The sequence below is a fragment of the Platichthys flesus genome, chromosome 24 (assembly GCF_949316205.1).
Source record: "Platichthys flesus chromosome 24, fPlaFle2.1, whole genome shotgun sequence".
Taxonomy (NCBI): Eukaryota; Metazoa; Chordata; class Actinopteri; order Pleuronectiformes; family Pleuronectidae; genus Platichthys; species Platichthys flesus.
Genome location: NC_084968.1, coordinates 198,373 through 215,262, shown reverse-complemented (window position 1 = coordinate 215,262; position 16,890 = coordinate 198,373). Strand labels below are relative to the sequence as shown.

The 16,890-nt window shown below is 40.2% G+C and overlaps 1 protein-coding gene across 4 annotated transcripts in view; it reads right to left on the bottom strand.

Moving 5' to 3' along the window:
- nat16 (N-acetyltransferase 16) overlaps nt 1–16,890 on the bottom strand; it is a 58,739-nt gene that overhangs the window by 22,534 nt on the left and 19,315 nt on the right. For 2 of the 4 annotated variants that reach the window (XM_062383998.1, XM_062383999.1), the window contains exons 3-5: nt 9,148–9,372; nt 8,722–9,047; nt 8,249–8,418 (exon numbers count right to left, since the gene is read on the bottom strand). In XM_062383998.1, coding sequence (XP_062239982.1) covers nt 8,249–8,418; nt 8,722–9,047; nt 9,148–9,372 — 721 coding nt within the window. Of the gene's footprint in view, nt 1–4,112; nt 8,419–8,721; nt 9,048–9,147; nt 9,373–16,890 lie in introns of those variants that run through there. The other 2 variants (XM_062383996.1, XM_062383997.1) reach the window with 1 other exon arrangement.

Here is a 16,890-nt window from a genome sequence, read left to right as displayed (position 1 = left end):
GCTGCTGTACCCACTAACTCAATGGCTTGTACAGTTATTCATAAAGCAAACATAAATATAATATATATCCCTATAATACTTATAGGATTTGCGGCACAATGTGTTCGCATTGCGTTAATTTTCGTACAAAGTATACCATCATAACATTTTTCACACAAAGTGTTCTGAGTAACCAAATGAAGAAAAGTTCAGTAATTGAAGTACGTTTCACAATATACCACTGATATTACCACCTTTGAATTTTGTTTGTGTGCTACAGGCCCTCTGTGTTAAAGAACAAAGACAGACATTTGACTCATAGATAAGTGTTCAACTAAAGCTCATGTAAAGAATAAAAACTCTGGAAATTTCGTGTTTTTGGACATTTTTAAGCTAATTAATTACCAAGTACAGAAGTTTAGCAGTCATACAGTTTGGCACTTCTCTGAGGTTCCCTTTAAGCACACAGTGCATCCACTTCCGGTAAAGAAATATACTGCAAAAATGAATGTCTTCTGAAGGTATTATACAGTTTATCTGTGCAACATTTTCTGTATACACAAGTCCAAATTAAACACAAGTACCGAACTGTCTAAAAAACCTGGAAACACACCTGCGACTCTGCACAGCCGAAGATACTTCACTTGATTCTGATTGGGGACACTACTGGGTGATTAAGTCAATTTTAATAGTTTCTCATCCTCATCCTGTCTTGCCCATACCCTTATTACATACATTTTTTATAAGTGTAATTTAACAGTAGTGGCAAGTTTTATGAGTTTTCACTAATGGCTTTGCTAAAGGTTAATAAACTGACGAAGCAGTAATAACCCTTTGTTCAAGGAACTTGGATTATCATTTTGTGAAAAAATGCATTAAGATGGTATATATCCTTATCCAGGTCTCATCTCTGTGCTGAAGGTTTAGTTTTGTCCCTCAGTTGATAAATGAGTGAAAGTAAATGTAAATCTCTTTGTAGATCTAAGGAGGGAAGAGGGACAGCACCTTTGAAACAGGAAGCTTAACGAAGTAATACTGTAAACAAAGTTTGAAAGAAAAGACAACAGAGTATCTTTACATCTAGGCAGCTCAGAGAAGCATGTTCCGGCCTCAATTTCTAATAATCTGTGTATTAAAGCTTAACAGTGTGTTAATAAATTCAGTATAATTGGCTTCAGTCCCTTTCCAAAGAGATATATTATATTATATTATAATTAATTATAATATACTTGTACAGGAACCTAAAGTATAAAGAAAAACATTTCATGAACCTATTAGTTGCATCTTGTAAACCCTACACAAAATGTAACTTTTGAAAATCGTATTAAGCCAAGGTTAATTGAAGACCTCTGTAGAGCTGTGTGTCTGCTGTCATACAAACAAACTTAAAAAAGAAATGTCTATTTATGCTCATATTAACAAAGCCATTAGCTACATTTTAGAACTATTTAAAAGGCATCCCTTACGTTGAATAGAAAAAGCCTAACTTCTGCTGTGGCTATGTGACTGTCATAAAAAAATCTCCTGCAATTATATCCACTTCAAAACTCTAAAATAGAGGCTTAAATCAAAATCTGGGGGCTGTGAAGAAACACGATTCAATCAGATTCAGCCTTGGGTTGAATTCGCTTTTTTGTTCTTACAATACCATTTAACATTTTAAATCAAAATTAATAGGGGAGCATAAAACCTTTTTGTTTTTATTTATCTCACTCTATAGAATTTGGCAGTAGATTCCCATTTTTCAGGAAGCGAAGCACTTCACATTATAGACCACAGAAACCAACTTGGGATGAAGACTGGGTCAAGTTTATAGGAGGTCTGCAAAAGTAGATGATTAGTATTTAGTATTTTTTTGACAAAATATGCCCTATAAATTGTGTAGAGTTAAAGGACAAAGTTAAATCTAATAGCACTAGAGGATAAATGTTAATCTACCCACACAGGTAAGGATAAAAAATACTTGGTTGTTAACTCAGGTCAAAGGGACTTTTACACAAAAAACAAAAACGATATAAAGTCAAAACTGAACCTCAGTGCCCTTAAGGCATAGTTAACCCAAAAATTAAAATTCACTCATTATCTTCTCACCTCTATGCCGATGGAGGGGTGGGTGAAGTGTTTCAGTCCACAAATCATTTTTGAAGTTTCAGGTGTAAACAGTGTTGCAGCCAAATCCAATAAAATTGAAATAAATGGTGAACGATTCTTCATCGATAAAAATCAATGCAAAAAAACATAAATTCCTCCATATTGCTCCTGTGGTGTCATTCAAATGTCCTTAAGCCCCAACATTTAAATTTGACTCGAGTCAAATTGGAATGCGAATACTTGGGTTACACCACAGGAGCAGTACTTTTTTTAAAAGTTTGAAGTATCTGTCACCATTTAATTCAACTGTATTGGATTTGCTGCAACACTGTTTAGTGGTGAGTAGAAAATGAGTGAATTTTATTCAACCAAGCACTTTTTTGTGCTTGTGTTGTTTTCTTATTATAAGATCACAGTACAGTATAGTGCAATGTACAGTATTTACAGGGATTACATATTATGACAAAACAACAAAAAATTATGATTATGATTAATTTAACATAACCTATTTAAGTACATCCCTACTTGCTATGTTAGGGTTACTTCAAAATTAATAGAGACATTGTGATTCTTAGGGAAAATGAAATCAAGCTAATTGCACAATCTTTCAAAGATTAATGAGCTGAGTTCACCATACTAACTGGCAGTGTGTGTGGGTGTAGTGTGTGTGTGATGGTTGTTTTTGTGTGTGTGTGTGTGTGTGTGTGTGTGTGTGTGTGTGTGTGTGAAGGGGGGCGCATATGTAATATTATCGTAGCTTGACAAAGGCCTTATAAGTCTTGCACCTTGAAGATGCACATGGGTTAAAATAATGAATGTTATCTTTTTTAATTAATCCATAGTCTTGAAATAACAATCTTTGTTTTCTTGTGATCACATAATCAACACATACCAAACTGATTTTTCATGATCATTTGAAAAAAATGGAGTAAAGAAATATGTGATATTTCATTTCTGATGAGCACTTCCAAGTCTGCAGTCAGCTACTGTATAGTAGTGGATTAGTATCTCTGAGTTGGGAGTCAGTAGCTGCCTACAAGAAACCCACGTTCAAGTGTCTGCTTTTTATTTACAACTGAGGGTAAAATGGAATTGGGATTGACACAGATTAGTATCTAAACAACTGTCATGCAGATACTGTACTAAACTGTAACGGAGAAACAAAAACTTGGAAGCCAAGCACTGGATTTATCGGTTGATAAACTGATACTACAACCTTCACCTAATAGGTTGCTGCTCACTTTGAGTTGAAAGAGATACACTGCCACATGTCAAGGAATTCAATTCACTGTCAATCATCAATAATCCAATACAATATAATGACAGATAGATCCAACCTAAATTACTTTCCATCATGGGGTTTCTGGTCTCACCTTTATAGACAGGGTGAGAATCTCAGACATCAAGAAGGCACTATAATCAGGAATGCCTTCTGGATGATGGAATCTCCAGGAGAGAGCAACAACATTGTGTATTTTCAGATCGTCTAGGAAGGATCATGTCAGACTCATGACAACACAGTTTGGGTTATGTTTTGCCAAGATAACTATATAATAAATACATTTTAATAATCCTAAAAATCACAAGAAAACAATTTGTGTAAATAATTACACCCATGGCCTCACCAGCTTTGCATATTTTCACGTTCACACCGGGCAGCAAATAATAGGGCATCACTTTAGATGAGTCATAATTTTCTTTGGCTACAAACAATAGGGTTAGGTGGTCTACTCTTTTCTTTTGCTGGTTGGAATAGGTTGAGGATTGTGGCCAATAGATACTAATATTTATTAAAAAAGAATCAGTTTGATCATGTATTTCCTCTTTGTAACCCCTGTTAAAAATGGATTGGAACTCATTTATTATATTTCTTCAAAACATAGGCCCAGTCATTCCCAGTTTGCACACCAGAAAAGGTGGTCAAGGCAATCTGAAGCTAAAATAGTTCTTTACATACTGAAGTGTTTTTCAATGTGATAATCATGTTTGGTTCAGCCCAATGCATTTTAGGCCTGTTAAAATGCCTCTTGTAGCAGCTGAATACGTAGGTTGGTATCCTGGTATATGAAAATAATGGTTCATAGATTGGCAGAGGCCATAGAAAGTCAATTTCTAAGTTCATGTTTTCTTATATGGATCACAGCAGTGCTATTAGATTGTCATGCTGTACACTGCTAAGGGTGCCATCATGCACACAATGACAAGCTTGTATTGTTTTGCTGTCTCGTAACGATGTTGACCAGGTTTAATGTTTAAAATGTTTGTAATCTTATTTTTCTGTGATCAAATGATAACATTTGATAATCAGCACTTACAAATGTAAGCTGGCCTTTGGGCATGTACCAAAGTGTTATAAAAACTGAACAAGTGACCTGATGACGGTGTTACCTGAAGTCAGAGGAGAACCGATGGTATTAAAATATATTCTGATGGTAACTTAATTGTGCCTGCTAAATGTAAATTATTGGGGGGTTATGAGTCACAAGGGTTCATTGTCTGGGTATCAAGGAGGTCTGTATTTAATTCAATAACGATCCATCTACAAGTTAGTAAGGTATTGAACTGAGCGATTTTTTAGCATTAACTTGGACAGTGCTTCCCACCAAAATAATTAGTTCATAATTTTGATTCTATGTTGTTCATCACTCTACCACAGACCATAAAATTGGAGAATCTATGAGAAGAAGCCCTGGGGCTGATTTGGAGGCTCGTGGTGGCTGAACAATAAAAGATGGGTAGAATAGCATTACATGTAATTGTGATTATTTAATCAGATTATTAAAAATAACTAATAACTATCACCCCAAACTGGATTTAAAAATATGTTATTAGATTATAATTACACACTATGCTCACAAGCCTTCACTTTGCGCACAACAGATTTGTTTGTCTGTGTCTGTATTCTCTGCAGAGATGTGTTCTCTTTTACTCCCTTGCAAATCCACCATTATAATAGCAATCCACCAAAATGCAAGCTTACCTGGTTTTTAAAGGGAATGGGAGATGGCACTCTGGTTTATTGCATGTTTCATCCAAACACACCATTCTATCATTAACAGGTTGAGAACAACCCCTTTGAACCCTACTCCTAGCGCCGACACTTTTTGCTGTCATTAAACTAACAAAAGTGAGTTTGGTCACCCACTAAACCCACTTGGACCATGCACTTAGATTGCTATAACTAACTACTCTAAAATTGAAGAAACCTACAGCTTCTTCTCATTCAGCAAGCTAATGTAGTAGAAAACATGAAGGATGGGTTTAGCTTGGGTTTTGCTTTTTGTTCATCATGTCCATTGACGTGCTCTTTAGCTCACTTGCATCTGCCACAGTAATGGGATTGATAATGGCAGCAAAGTGCTGAATATACAAAATGCACTTTTATTTGCATGTTTCATATTTATATTTGATTTCTCAATGTTTTGAGATGCTTCAAAAGAAAAAATTACATTGCTGTTAATTATTTTGTGTCTGCACCCCTTTTTTAGAACAAGGCGCAATATTTCAAATGCTTTATTATTTGAGGTGTATTTTTTTTAAATAATGCAGTCAATTATGTTCAACTTACTACTGACTATATCTCTACATTACAGTTTTAAGTGTCCTGATCTTAATGGACATTCTAGTTCTAGTCAGAATATTCTGTTCCTATCTAGACAAAAAAATAAGATTTGTTTGCTCTAACATAGCTGTGTCTGAGCTGAGATACAGAAGGCTCATTATTACTCATAATGAATTGCCAGCTATTATTAGGGATTTGATATAGTCTATATAACATAATATTCCTGTTGATTCTAAAACAGTTATTTCCACTACAGTTCTCTGCAGTAACTGATTATTTAACTGCACAGTAACATTCTGTTTGACAGTATGCTACCAATTGACAAAGGTAAACTGAGATAACACTGCATTATCAATAATTTCTGTTAATATCTTATTGCAGGAATGCAATAAAAGCTAATGCATAGCTGTGACTGTTAAAAAGGGTCAGCTTCAAGCCATTTGAATTATTAATTTTACTGTCAGGCTTTTTTGTTGTTGATGTTGCTAAAGTAATGCTAGGTAACAGTATCCCATCAGCATTGAGAGATGGGATCTATAAATTACCCCTTTTGGATTCTGAACTATTCTTTTTCATCCTATCTTAGACAAAACCTTTCTGTGTTATTCTAATCAAGTACCCCCAAAGGTGTGCAGATTTAGTAACCCAGTAACTCAGCTTCTGTACATATTTAAAAGTTTTATATTTACAGAAAGAACCAAGAGATTTGAGATGACCGAAGGGAACTTCAAATTTTTCCTCACAGAATATGATTTTCACGTGACTCTTATTTTACCTTTCCATGTTTCCAAATCATACATATTATCAAAAACAAGAGCAATGACTTAAGTAAAACTTAAAGGAGATATATTATGCGTTTTCAGTCTTTCCCAGTCCTCTAGTGGGTTGTATATGTTTTTTGTGTTCATTGCTCAAAATCGCAAGAGAAGAGGGAGCTCTTCTCCCACAGTAAACACCGTTCTGGAGGCCTCTGAAACACCTCATCTGCAATTTTCTAATACTGGGTCATTAAGATGGGCCGAGGGGAGGAGGAGGGAGCAGGAGAGCAGCAGTTAAGTTATATCTTTAGTGCTGCCCTCAGGCGCTGTCAAAATATAAATACATCACGCAGAGTACAACCAACCTTAAAGGGGTAGGTCACCCCAAAATGAAAAACACTAGGCCAATGGAGGGGTGGGTGAAGGGCTTGAGTCCACAAAACAATTTTGGAATGTCATGGGTAAACAGCGTTGCAGCCAAATCCAATACAATTGAAGTAAATGGTGACTGATTCTTCAATCGTGGAAAAAATATAGAAAAAAATACAGAAAATGGCTCCTTACTGCTCCAAGTTACAAATTGAATTCACAATGTCATCATTTACACCATGTTTTTTGGCTATATGTCCTTTGATACTCTTCTATGGAGCCGCGTTAGCGCGTTGATAACAGCGGACATTAAGATTAAAAAACATGATGAAAATTACACCGTTTTAGTCAAATTTGAATGAGGGGCTTGTGGACTCTTGGATGACACTATAGGAGCAGTATGGATGTGTTTTATGTTTCTTTGCTTTTGTTTAAAAAGTGCTTTGTGGACTCAAACACTTCACCCCACCCTCCATTGGCAAAGTGGTGAGTAGATAACGAGTGCATTTTCATTTTTGGTTGAACTATCCCTGTATGTCTCCGGGTGTACACAGTTGGCTAAAGAGAAATGGGCTGTGGAACAGATTTTTCACATATTTAAGTATTATTTAACTAAACCTGTATAATTAAATCATAGCAGACTGGGCTTTCTAGCAAGGGTGGAAAGGAGCTTAATCCAGCTAAATATCCTGCTGCTGCAGTAATGAATAGAATAAAGAATCTAAAGCATTTTCTGAACATTAGAACGTGTAAACCTTAGTGCCCCCAATTAAAATATGAACCCCATAAACGAGAATAATAGATCTTCTTTAAACTCAAGCCAAACTAATAAGATGATGATACAGGTCTGTCATAATTTTTTAGGCTATAGTTTGTAGTACTGCGCTGGAGTACATTGCCATTCAGTCACATCGGTAGTATGTAATCATTTTGCAGCTAAAAAGCACCCAGCTGACCAAATCACCCTTGGGTCTATTCAAATATGTTTGACTTTCCATAAAGGCTTTTTTAAGATTAGGCCTTTTTTTCAAATCAACATTTTTGACCCATGAAGACCTCTAACAAAAAAATGTTGTGCTATAAAATCCCTCCACTTCATATTGTGTGCACTTAATTTTAACTAAACCTCAAACTACACAGCCTTTAAAATATTTCATAAAATAGATGTACCAATACATCTCTGGAACAAATTAATTATTTGTTACAGACCTATTGTGGCCGATTACATGGTGCGTTTGTGATCTTTTTCCCCATGCTCTATATTTGCACATTATTTTAAGTCTCACTGCATTGTTAGAAGTTTTGTTTTGCAAAAGCAAATATTTTTGTTTTCTTTTAATTGTGATTAAGTTGTGTCCATCCATTGCTGTCTAGACCCTTGTCCTTGCTGGTTTCTTAATCTTCTACACCTTTTCATACACCTTGTGTAACTAAATGACGTCTGACTCCACAACGCACTGCTCAGTGTACTCCTTCACCAGCTCCACACCTAAGGTATTGTGGCAGAATTCCGCCATAGGCTTCCAGAGCAGTGGGTCAAGGAACATCTGGCACATCACATGACCCTTCATGGGGGTGGTGTGGCTCTGCAGGTGGCACAAGAACTGCTGCCGTACCAGGTCCAGGTCTTTACCAAACATGTCAATATTGAGGTAATACCTGGTGGAAAAAAGAAAACAGATAGGCCTATTAGTTCACTGTGTAAAGGCTGGCTGATCTGAAATTGAACATCCTCTCTCCTAAATGGGTTAGGTACCTTTAGGCCATTGTGTGTAGTTTATAATTATTTTACAATTTCATTAATTTATTTGCCTCCTTCTTGAGCTAATATTAAAATAAACTATAGTAGGCAGCTTGCCTGCAACTTTATTGTTGTGCAATCACTTACGAAGAGTAGTTGTGCCTGACTTAAATAGAAAGTCCAGCTTGGAATTATGAATGAACAAATAAAATGACAGCTACCAGTCATCTCCAATGGGCACCCTGAAAGGGAAGGTACACAGGCTTGCAACGGTAGGGTTGGACACATCATCCACCATCCAATCTATGTCCTTCTTCCGGAGGATGACCATGTTACTGGGTAAAAGCTTGAATGGCTGCCAATCTTGAATGATGGTGGCATTAGGAAGGACCCCCTGCATTAGGTCAGTAGTCAGATACAGCCGGTGGATAGTTGTATGGTCAAGCAGTACTGGAGCACAATCAGAGGAGGAGGTGTTTCCAACCAGACCAAGCTCAGTCAGACGGAAATTGAGATCTTCTGCTCTGAAGCGCACCAGCAGAATACCCTGTAGAGGGAAATTAATGATGAGGAACTACAAAACATGAAAGCATGACAAAGCATATTATTACTACCAAAAAGTTGAACTACTGTTTTGTGGATGGTACCTGCTTGGTTATGATACGATACTTCTGGAAGTCCTTTGGTCCAAGCTGATCATCACGGGTCAGACGACTCACTTTGACCTCTGGGTACTTGGACTTGACCATTTCAGAGCAAAAACGAAGCAGAACTCCTGCCACACCCTTGCCCCTTTCCTGCGGGGCGACACGGAGACCTTCCACCAGCATGGTCTCCCCATCATCAATCACACAAACCGACTCCAGAGCAATCTGTCAAGCAACACCGAGGAAAAATTAAGACAAATATGAACAAGTTTTCACATTAACATTGTCCTTTCAGAACTTCCCACAATTCCTAGTGTGGGCAGAGCAATCTGACTCAAAAAAGACAGTAGATATGCTTCTATTGATCTAGACTGCTGGGAGAACTATCATGCACTGACCTCTTCCTACTCTGCCCCTTTCTAGGTCTCTGCGCCCGAATTACTTTACTACATGTGACCTTTTCTCTCTCTTATCTCCCTCTCCCTTCTTTTACACCCACTTCTCCTTTTTTAGCCGTTTTTCTCTGCTCACCCACAGTGTTGCTCTGCAAAAGGTTTTGTTCCAGTTAATGAGGGAGATTATTCTCTCCACAGTCACCAAAATGCCTGCTCGTTGCAGGAACTGTTGTGTTTTCTTAGAATTTGTTAAGACATGATATTACTATGTAAAGTGACGTGAGATAATATATGTTATGATTTGGTATAAAAGGAATTAAATATATAATTGAAAATTGTATTATAGATTTCTTTACTAAATTGGCATATTGAAGATGAAACTAAAGCAAAGCTTAATTTACTAATAGTGAGAAGCGTGGTGTGGAGGAAGGCATCTAATTAGATATTCAAGGCATTTCCAACTGGGAAGTGAACTCAGGGAAACCTTGATTGAGCTAGAGAGATCACATCTGTCCTGGGAAAAACCTATAAAGGGGGCTACAATGTAAAATGGCATTAAAAAAAACACACACACATTCTATCAAACCACGTGACCTTGATCAGACATAATCATTGAGGTTTTCTTCTGAAGTCCATCTGGTACTTCGCTGCATATTATAATAGGTCCACTTGATACTGAATTTACCTCTTGATTTTAAGGCTCAGGGTATGTGCATATGGTTATATATACACTACACTGCATCAATGTTGTGTTCTTTACTATTTTGGGATGGATTACGCTTGAAATTGGTCAAAAATTTAAGTATATAAAAAGAGCTCTTTCTACCTGATCAGGCCTGTGTGCTATATGATTATGTTGAATTATGGCATATAAACGTGGTCACGGTCTTATGCAGATTTGACAATGTATATTCAAATAAATTAAGCTTCCTGTTTCGTGGTGATATCTTCAAGGGGATGCTGTTGAAGGGAAATTTATGATTGCCTAGGCTGTTTATTTGCTGTGACCAAATTTGAAGTTGTTTGTTAAAGTACATAGTCATGGAAATGACAAAAATTGGGCAGAATGCTGATATCCTGTGGGGGTTGAGTCGCGGCCCGGTGCTGCAGCAATTTGTTGACTTGCTGCCTGAGATAAAGACTTAGATGTTAATGTAACAGAGTTGAAAATGCACTGTATTTATTTTACTTATAATTTGTATTTGTGAATTTTATTAAGTTATTATTTTATTTTGATAGTGCCACTTGTGGAGGTGATGTTGTGGTGTTCCACCTTTTGTGCTCCCCGAAAGTTTGTTACTTCCTGTTAGCCCTTCCCCCCCTCAGTTGAGATTTTCATCATTGAGGGTGAGTCACCTGTGTAAAAGCTCTGTGCTGTTTTGTAGTTTTCCTTGAAGGGATGACTGTTGTGGATTGTATGTTGCGTGTATGAGTACAGTGTGCTGTTATTTTGAATGTTTATGTGTTTTGGCAATGTTGTGGCTTGAAATCCACGGACATGTTATTTACATAATGCGGCCGCCATTTTATTTTCGCTCCGCGGATTTCGGCAGCCTTTGATGACAATTTGTTCTGTTTTGTAGTCTTTTGTATTGAGAGAAAGGAGGTTTTAACAGCAAACCTATGTTGATGTCTGCAGGTATGTTTGTTTCTTACTTTGATATAATAACTGTTTCACCAATAATGTGTTATTGTGCAGTTTAGTTTTTCATCACTGAGGTCTTTTGTATGGAGAGAAAGGAGGTTTTTACAGCAAACCTATGTTGATGTCTGCAGGTGAATAAAGACCCAAAAACCGAATCCTGAGTCACATTTCAACATCTGTCACACTGGTGCCGTGACCTTTCGGATCATCAGACCAGCTTGATGCTCGTCGCCGTGGGTGCTGTGCTGCCATCCTGATCCACGTCTCAAGATTATAGTGCGGTCAGACCTGTAAAAGACTTTTGATTGGGGCATAGTGATTTAAATATATATATATATATTTATTTATATTTTTTTTTATATACACAACGCAAGGACATTTTATGGTCAAGAGTTGTTGTTTAAATCACAATGGATGGTTTTTCTAGTCCTATTCTGCCAAAAGGTAGAGGTGCATGGATCAGTGCTATTAATAACAGTAGGGATGTGGGATGCGCAACAGCAATGCCGGATGGCTATGCAGATACTGGGTTAGGTCAGAGCCCGAGTTATACTCCCACTAGTGTGCCTACAAGGGGGGGTCCACATACTTCCACTCCTGGCAGTGATGTTGATGCCATTCACCATCTCACAGACATGGTAGGACAGTTAGGAGCTCAGATTGGTGAGTCTATTGTAGCAAAGCTGATGTTGGCTGGTGTTGTAAGCTTAAATAGTGGTGATCATACTGCTTCTATGACTGAGAACAGACCTAGTGACACTACCAGACATGATGTTCCACAAGTGACTGTACGTGTTAAGCCTGACAGAGAGCCACAGACTTTCAGAGGTGACAGCACTGACAAAAACTCAGTCCAGGACTGGATTGACATGACTAAGACTTACCTTAGAAAGGAAGATGTTCCTATACAAGACCAGGCAGAGGAAATTATAAGTCACTTAATGGGCAAGGCCAGGGATGTTGTGAAAATCGTCCTACGCAGTAACCCAGCTCTTGACGTACGACAGAAACCAGAACTGGTGTATGACATTCTTTTCCAGTATTTTAGTGATGCTTCGTCATGTCTTCCTCTGGCGGACTTTTACGCCACTCTGCCAAAGCACAAAGAGAACCCAATCGACTACTGGATTAGACTGAATAAGGCAGCAGATCAAGCCAATGAGGGCCTGCGCAGGCAAGGGAAGCAGATGGAGGACATGGCTGATGAGGTGGCCCTGATGTTTGTCAAGCATTGTCCAGACCCGGAGCTCACTAGCATCCTCAAGTGTAAACCAGTTCACGAGTGGAACTCACGTGATGTTCAGCTGAGGATTGATGATTATCAGAGGGAGTTGAGAGCTAGTTGTAGAACCACCAGTGCTAGTCAACTAAAAAGCCACACTGCCTCTCTAGCTCCTGAGCAATCCATACCAGAAGTGTCCGAGCAGCATCACACCCTTTGCCCCTCTTCAGCGTCTGAAACGCTGGGAGAGGGGCAAAGGGTCAATCCCGTCCGGCTCAGAATTATGCCCCTGTACAAGCTGTAGCGCAAAATCTACAACAGTCAGAAGACAGGCTCCTCACTCGCGTAGCGGACATGTTTCAGGAGATGATGGAGAGAATGCAGCAGCGCAGTATTAACCGCCCGACTCGAGGTAGTAGGTTCCAATATAACCCTTGTGACAGACGTTCCAGAGAGGCGTTTTGCAGAGTGTGTAACGACTCTAGCCACACCACCACTTCGCACTGCATGGCAGAGAGACTGTGTTTTGGCTGCTACGCCCCTGGCCACACCCGGCCCAATTGACCTGCCAAAAGTTCCTCTCCTCCTCAAGCTGAGGGAAACTAACTGGCCTGTATTTGGAGGGAGGCAGTACAGGTTTCACAAAAAACTTCGAAACTAAAGATATGTCTGATGCTGAGACTGTTTACATATCTGTGAAAGACTCATGTAATAACTCTACAGTTGTTTATCAAAATATTCACAGAATTGGCAATAGTGACAGTCTTTTCTACACACCTGCAGTGGTGAATGGATTAGTGATAGGTGGTATGTTGGACAGTGGCTCTATGGCCTGCAGTATTAATGAAAAGGCTGAGATGAAACTGAGAAATGCTGGGTCAATTACAGATCAGACGTGTGTTGACGTGAATGTAGTCCTTGTTGGTTGCGGCGGGCTTCGTGTTAAACCCAAATGTGCTTTTGATGTGGAGATGGAAGTGTATGGCTGTAGGATGTTGGTTCCCACACTAGTTGTTCCAGGACAGCATGACGAGTTGATCATAGGGACTAATGTCATAAAACACGTCATGCATCAGTCTAAGCAGCGTGAATCATATTGGGACACAGTGTCTGGTCCCTGCCCAACCGTTGACTCAGAAACGGTAAATTTCCTGTCTATGCTCTCTGGTGTGAACCCTTGGAAAGGAGAAGCAGTTCCTGACAAAGTTGGAACGGTGAGGTGTAACTCAGCCACATGTCTCGAGCCTGGTCGAGAATATCTCATCTGGGGAAAATTGCAGAAAAACACTGTTGTTTCACCTGGCAGTGCTGTCATGTCAGAGCCTACGTCATCACGATCAATTCCTAGAGGGATTATGGTTGCGAGACTTGTAACTCTGGGGAGACAGATGGGTCCCACTCAAGCTAGTCAACACAACAAGCAAGTCTATAGTGCTGAGACGCAACGCAAAACTGGCTGACATTTTCTCCTGTGTAGCACTTGAGGATATGGATGTTGCTGATAGCCCAGAGGTTTCCCTCCCCAATTACACTCAATCGACTGTGCCACTTGCTCCTGAAGCAGATTCTGTCAAAGACCGGCTCATGTCAGTTAGACTCAGTAATATTGACATTGAGTCATGTGAGGTGTCAGCGGATTGCAAGAGAAAAATGACCGATCTTGTCTTGCAATATGAGGACATATTTTCAAAACACCACTTAGACTGTGGTGATGCAAAAGGTTTTGTTCACCGTATATACCTGTCCGACAACAGACCATTTAGACTCCCATACAGAAGAGTGCCCCCTGGTCAGTACCAGAAACTTCGCCAAGTGTTGAACGAGATGGAGGAGAAAGAAATCATTAGAAAGTCATCCAGTGAATATGCATCGCCTCTGGTACTTGTGTGGAAGAAGAACGGAGATCTCCGCATCTGTACAGACTTTCGGTGGTTGAATAGGAGAACCCTGAAGGACGCTCACCCTCTTCCTCATCAAGGGGACTGTTTGGAAGCGCTTGGAGGCAACTGTCTGTTCAGTACAATGGAGCTGACCTCCGGCTGTTACAACATGCCCCTTCACGAGGATGATAGGAAGTATTCTGCCTTGACCACACCCATGGGCCTGTTCGAATACAACCGTTTGCCACAGGGTTTCTGAAACAGCCCAGGGAGCTTCATGCGCATGATGACCAGCATCTTTGGTGACCAAAATTATCTGAGTCTGCTGTGCTACTTGGATGATCTGCTGGTGTTTGCACCCGACGAGAAGACTGCCTTGCAACGGCTGGAGATGGTGTTCAGTAGATTGCGTGGTCATAACCTGAAGTTGGCTCCTAAGAAATGCTTCTTCCTCAGGAGATCCGTAAAATTTCTTGGTCACATTATAGATGAGAATGGCGTTTCAACAGACCCATCTAAGGTTGACAGCATCACAAACATGACGAGCAAAGACTTGATGGAGCCTGATGGCAAGACACCTTCTCAGAAGAGAATTAGGTCCTTTTAAGGGATGGTGAATTACTACCAACACTTTGTGCCCAGGTTCTCCGCCATCGCAAAGCCGCTTTTTGATCTGCTGAAAGGTGGAAAAAGGAAAGGCAAACAGCTCAAGATCAAATTGTCAAGTAGGAAGCTACATGAAACTGACTGGACTGGAGAGCAGGACCGAGCTTTTGAAGACCTGAAGGACTTGCTAGTTGGAAGTGTCGCCTTGGCCCACCCTGACTTCACCCGACCCTTCATGCTGTCGACTGATGCATCCCTGGATGGCTTGGGAGCTGTGTTGTCCCAAATCCAGGAAGGCGATACGCGTGCCAGACCCATTGCTTTTGCCAGCAAGTCATTGTGTCCCAAAAGAACTATCCAGCCCACCGTATAGAGTTTCTCGCTTTGAAATGGTCAGTTTGTGACAAATTCAGTCACTGGCTAAAAGGCCACAAATTCACAGTTTGGACAGACAACAACCCACTGACTTACATCCTGACTAAGCCGAAACTAGACTGTTGTGAGCAACGCTGGGTAGCAAAGTTGGCTAGTTATGAATTTGATATTAAGTACGTCCCGGGTCGGCAGAACATTGTAGCTGATGCTCTTAGCCGTATACCATTTGTCAGAGAGGGTGTTGTTCACAGACTGCTTGCTGAGCCTTACGAAGGTCTTCTTAATGAGGTCTCAAATGTGTCTAGTGCTTCTGTTCAGAGAGCCTTCAAATCTTCCAGTGGTCACCATACATCCCATTTGGATAGGAATGACATTCAGTCCATGTGCATGCAAGTTCAGTCTGTTGTGTTGGAGGACGTGTCTGCCGTGCTGCAGTCACACATTGAGTGGGACACTTGTTCAAGGGTCCGTGCAGCTGAAGTGTTGCAGCATCTACCTCAGTTGATTCCGCATGGGCTGGACGCCTTACCTGCTTACACCGAGAAAGAACTTCGGGATAAACAGTTGGAGGATGAGGCCCTCTCTCGTGTTTTGTTTTATGTTGAGAGGCATCGGAGGCCTTCCAGAAGAGAAAGGTTTAATGAGTCTGTCTCTGTTACAAGGTACTTGAAGCATTGGGATAGGCTGAGTGTCAGTAACGGTGTGTTGTACAGGGTTTCTAAGGACCACAGAACTAAGGCAAAGCGTTTTCAGTACATTGTCCCTGATTCACTGAGGTCTGTGGTCCTGCAAGGTGTTCATGACAGAGCGGGTCACCAGGCTCAGTTCAGGACTCTAAATCTGACTAGACAGAGGTTTTTCTGGACAAATCTTGATAGAGACGTGAGAGATTATGTTCGTCATTGTCAGCGATGCATTGTTAGCAAGACGGTTGAGCCTGAGGGTAGAGCCCCGTTGGAGAGCATCACATCTACAAGGCCGTTAGAATTAGTTTGTATTGACTTTTGGTCAGCTGAGGATTCCAAGAACAAGTCCATTGACGTTTTAGTGGTTACGGATCATTTCACAAAAATGGCTCAGGCATTTCCATGTAGGGATCAGACAGCCAAACAGGTCGCAAGAGTTCTCTGGGATTACTTTTGTGTATTTGGTTTCCCCGAAAGGATCCACAGTGACCAGGGTGCTAACTTTGAGAGTCACCTGATTAGTGAGCTTCTCAGAGTCTCAGGCATCCGGAAATCACACACTACCCCCTACCATCCTATGGGAAATGGGAGTGTAGAACGTTTCAACCGTACCTTGGGTGGCATGATCCGTGCATTGCCCCCTGATGAAAAAAGTGATTGGCCAAGGCGCTTGCAGACTCTGAGATTCATGAACAACTGCACTGCCCACGAAACAACGGGTTATGCACCCTTTTACCTAATGTTCGGACGTGTCCCCCGTCTGCCTGTTGATGTTCTTTTTCGTACTGTCCTCCATGACTCTGCAGTGACAAGCTATGAGAAGTACGTTACATGTCTCACTGAGGATCTGAAGGAAGCGATGGAGATCGCCAAAGACCATGCTGGTAGGGAGCAGTACAGGCATGCACAGTTGTACAACAGGAAAGTGAAAGGT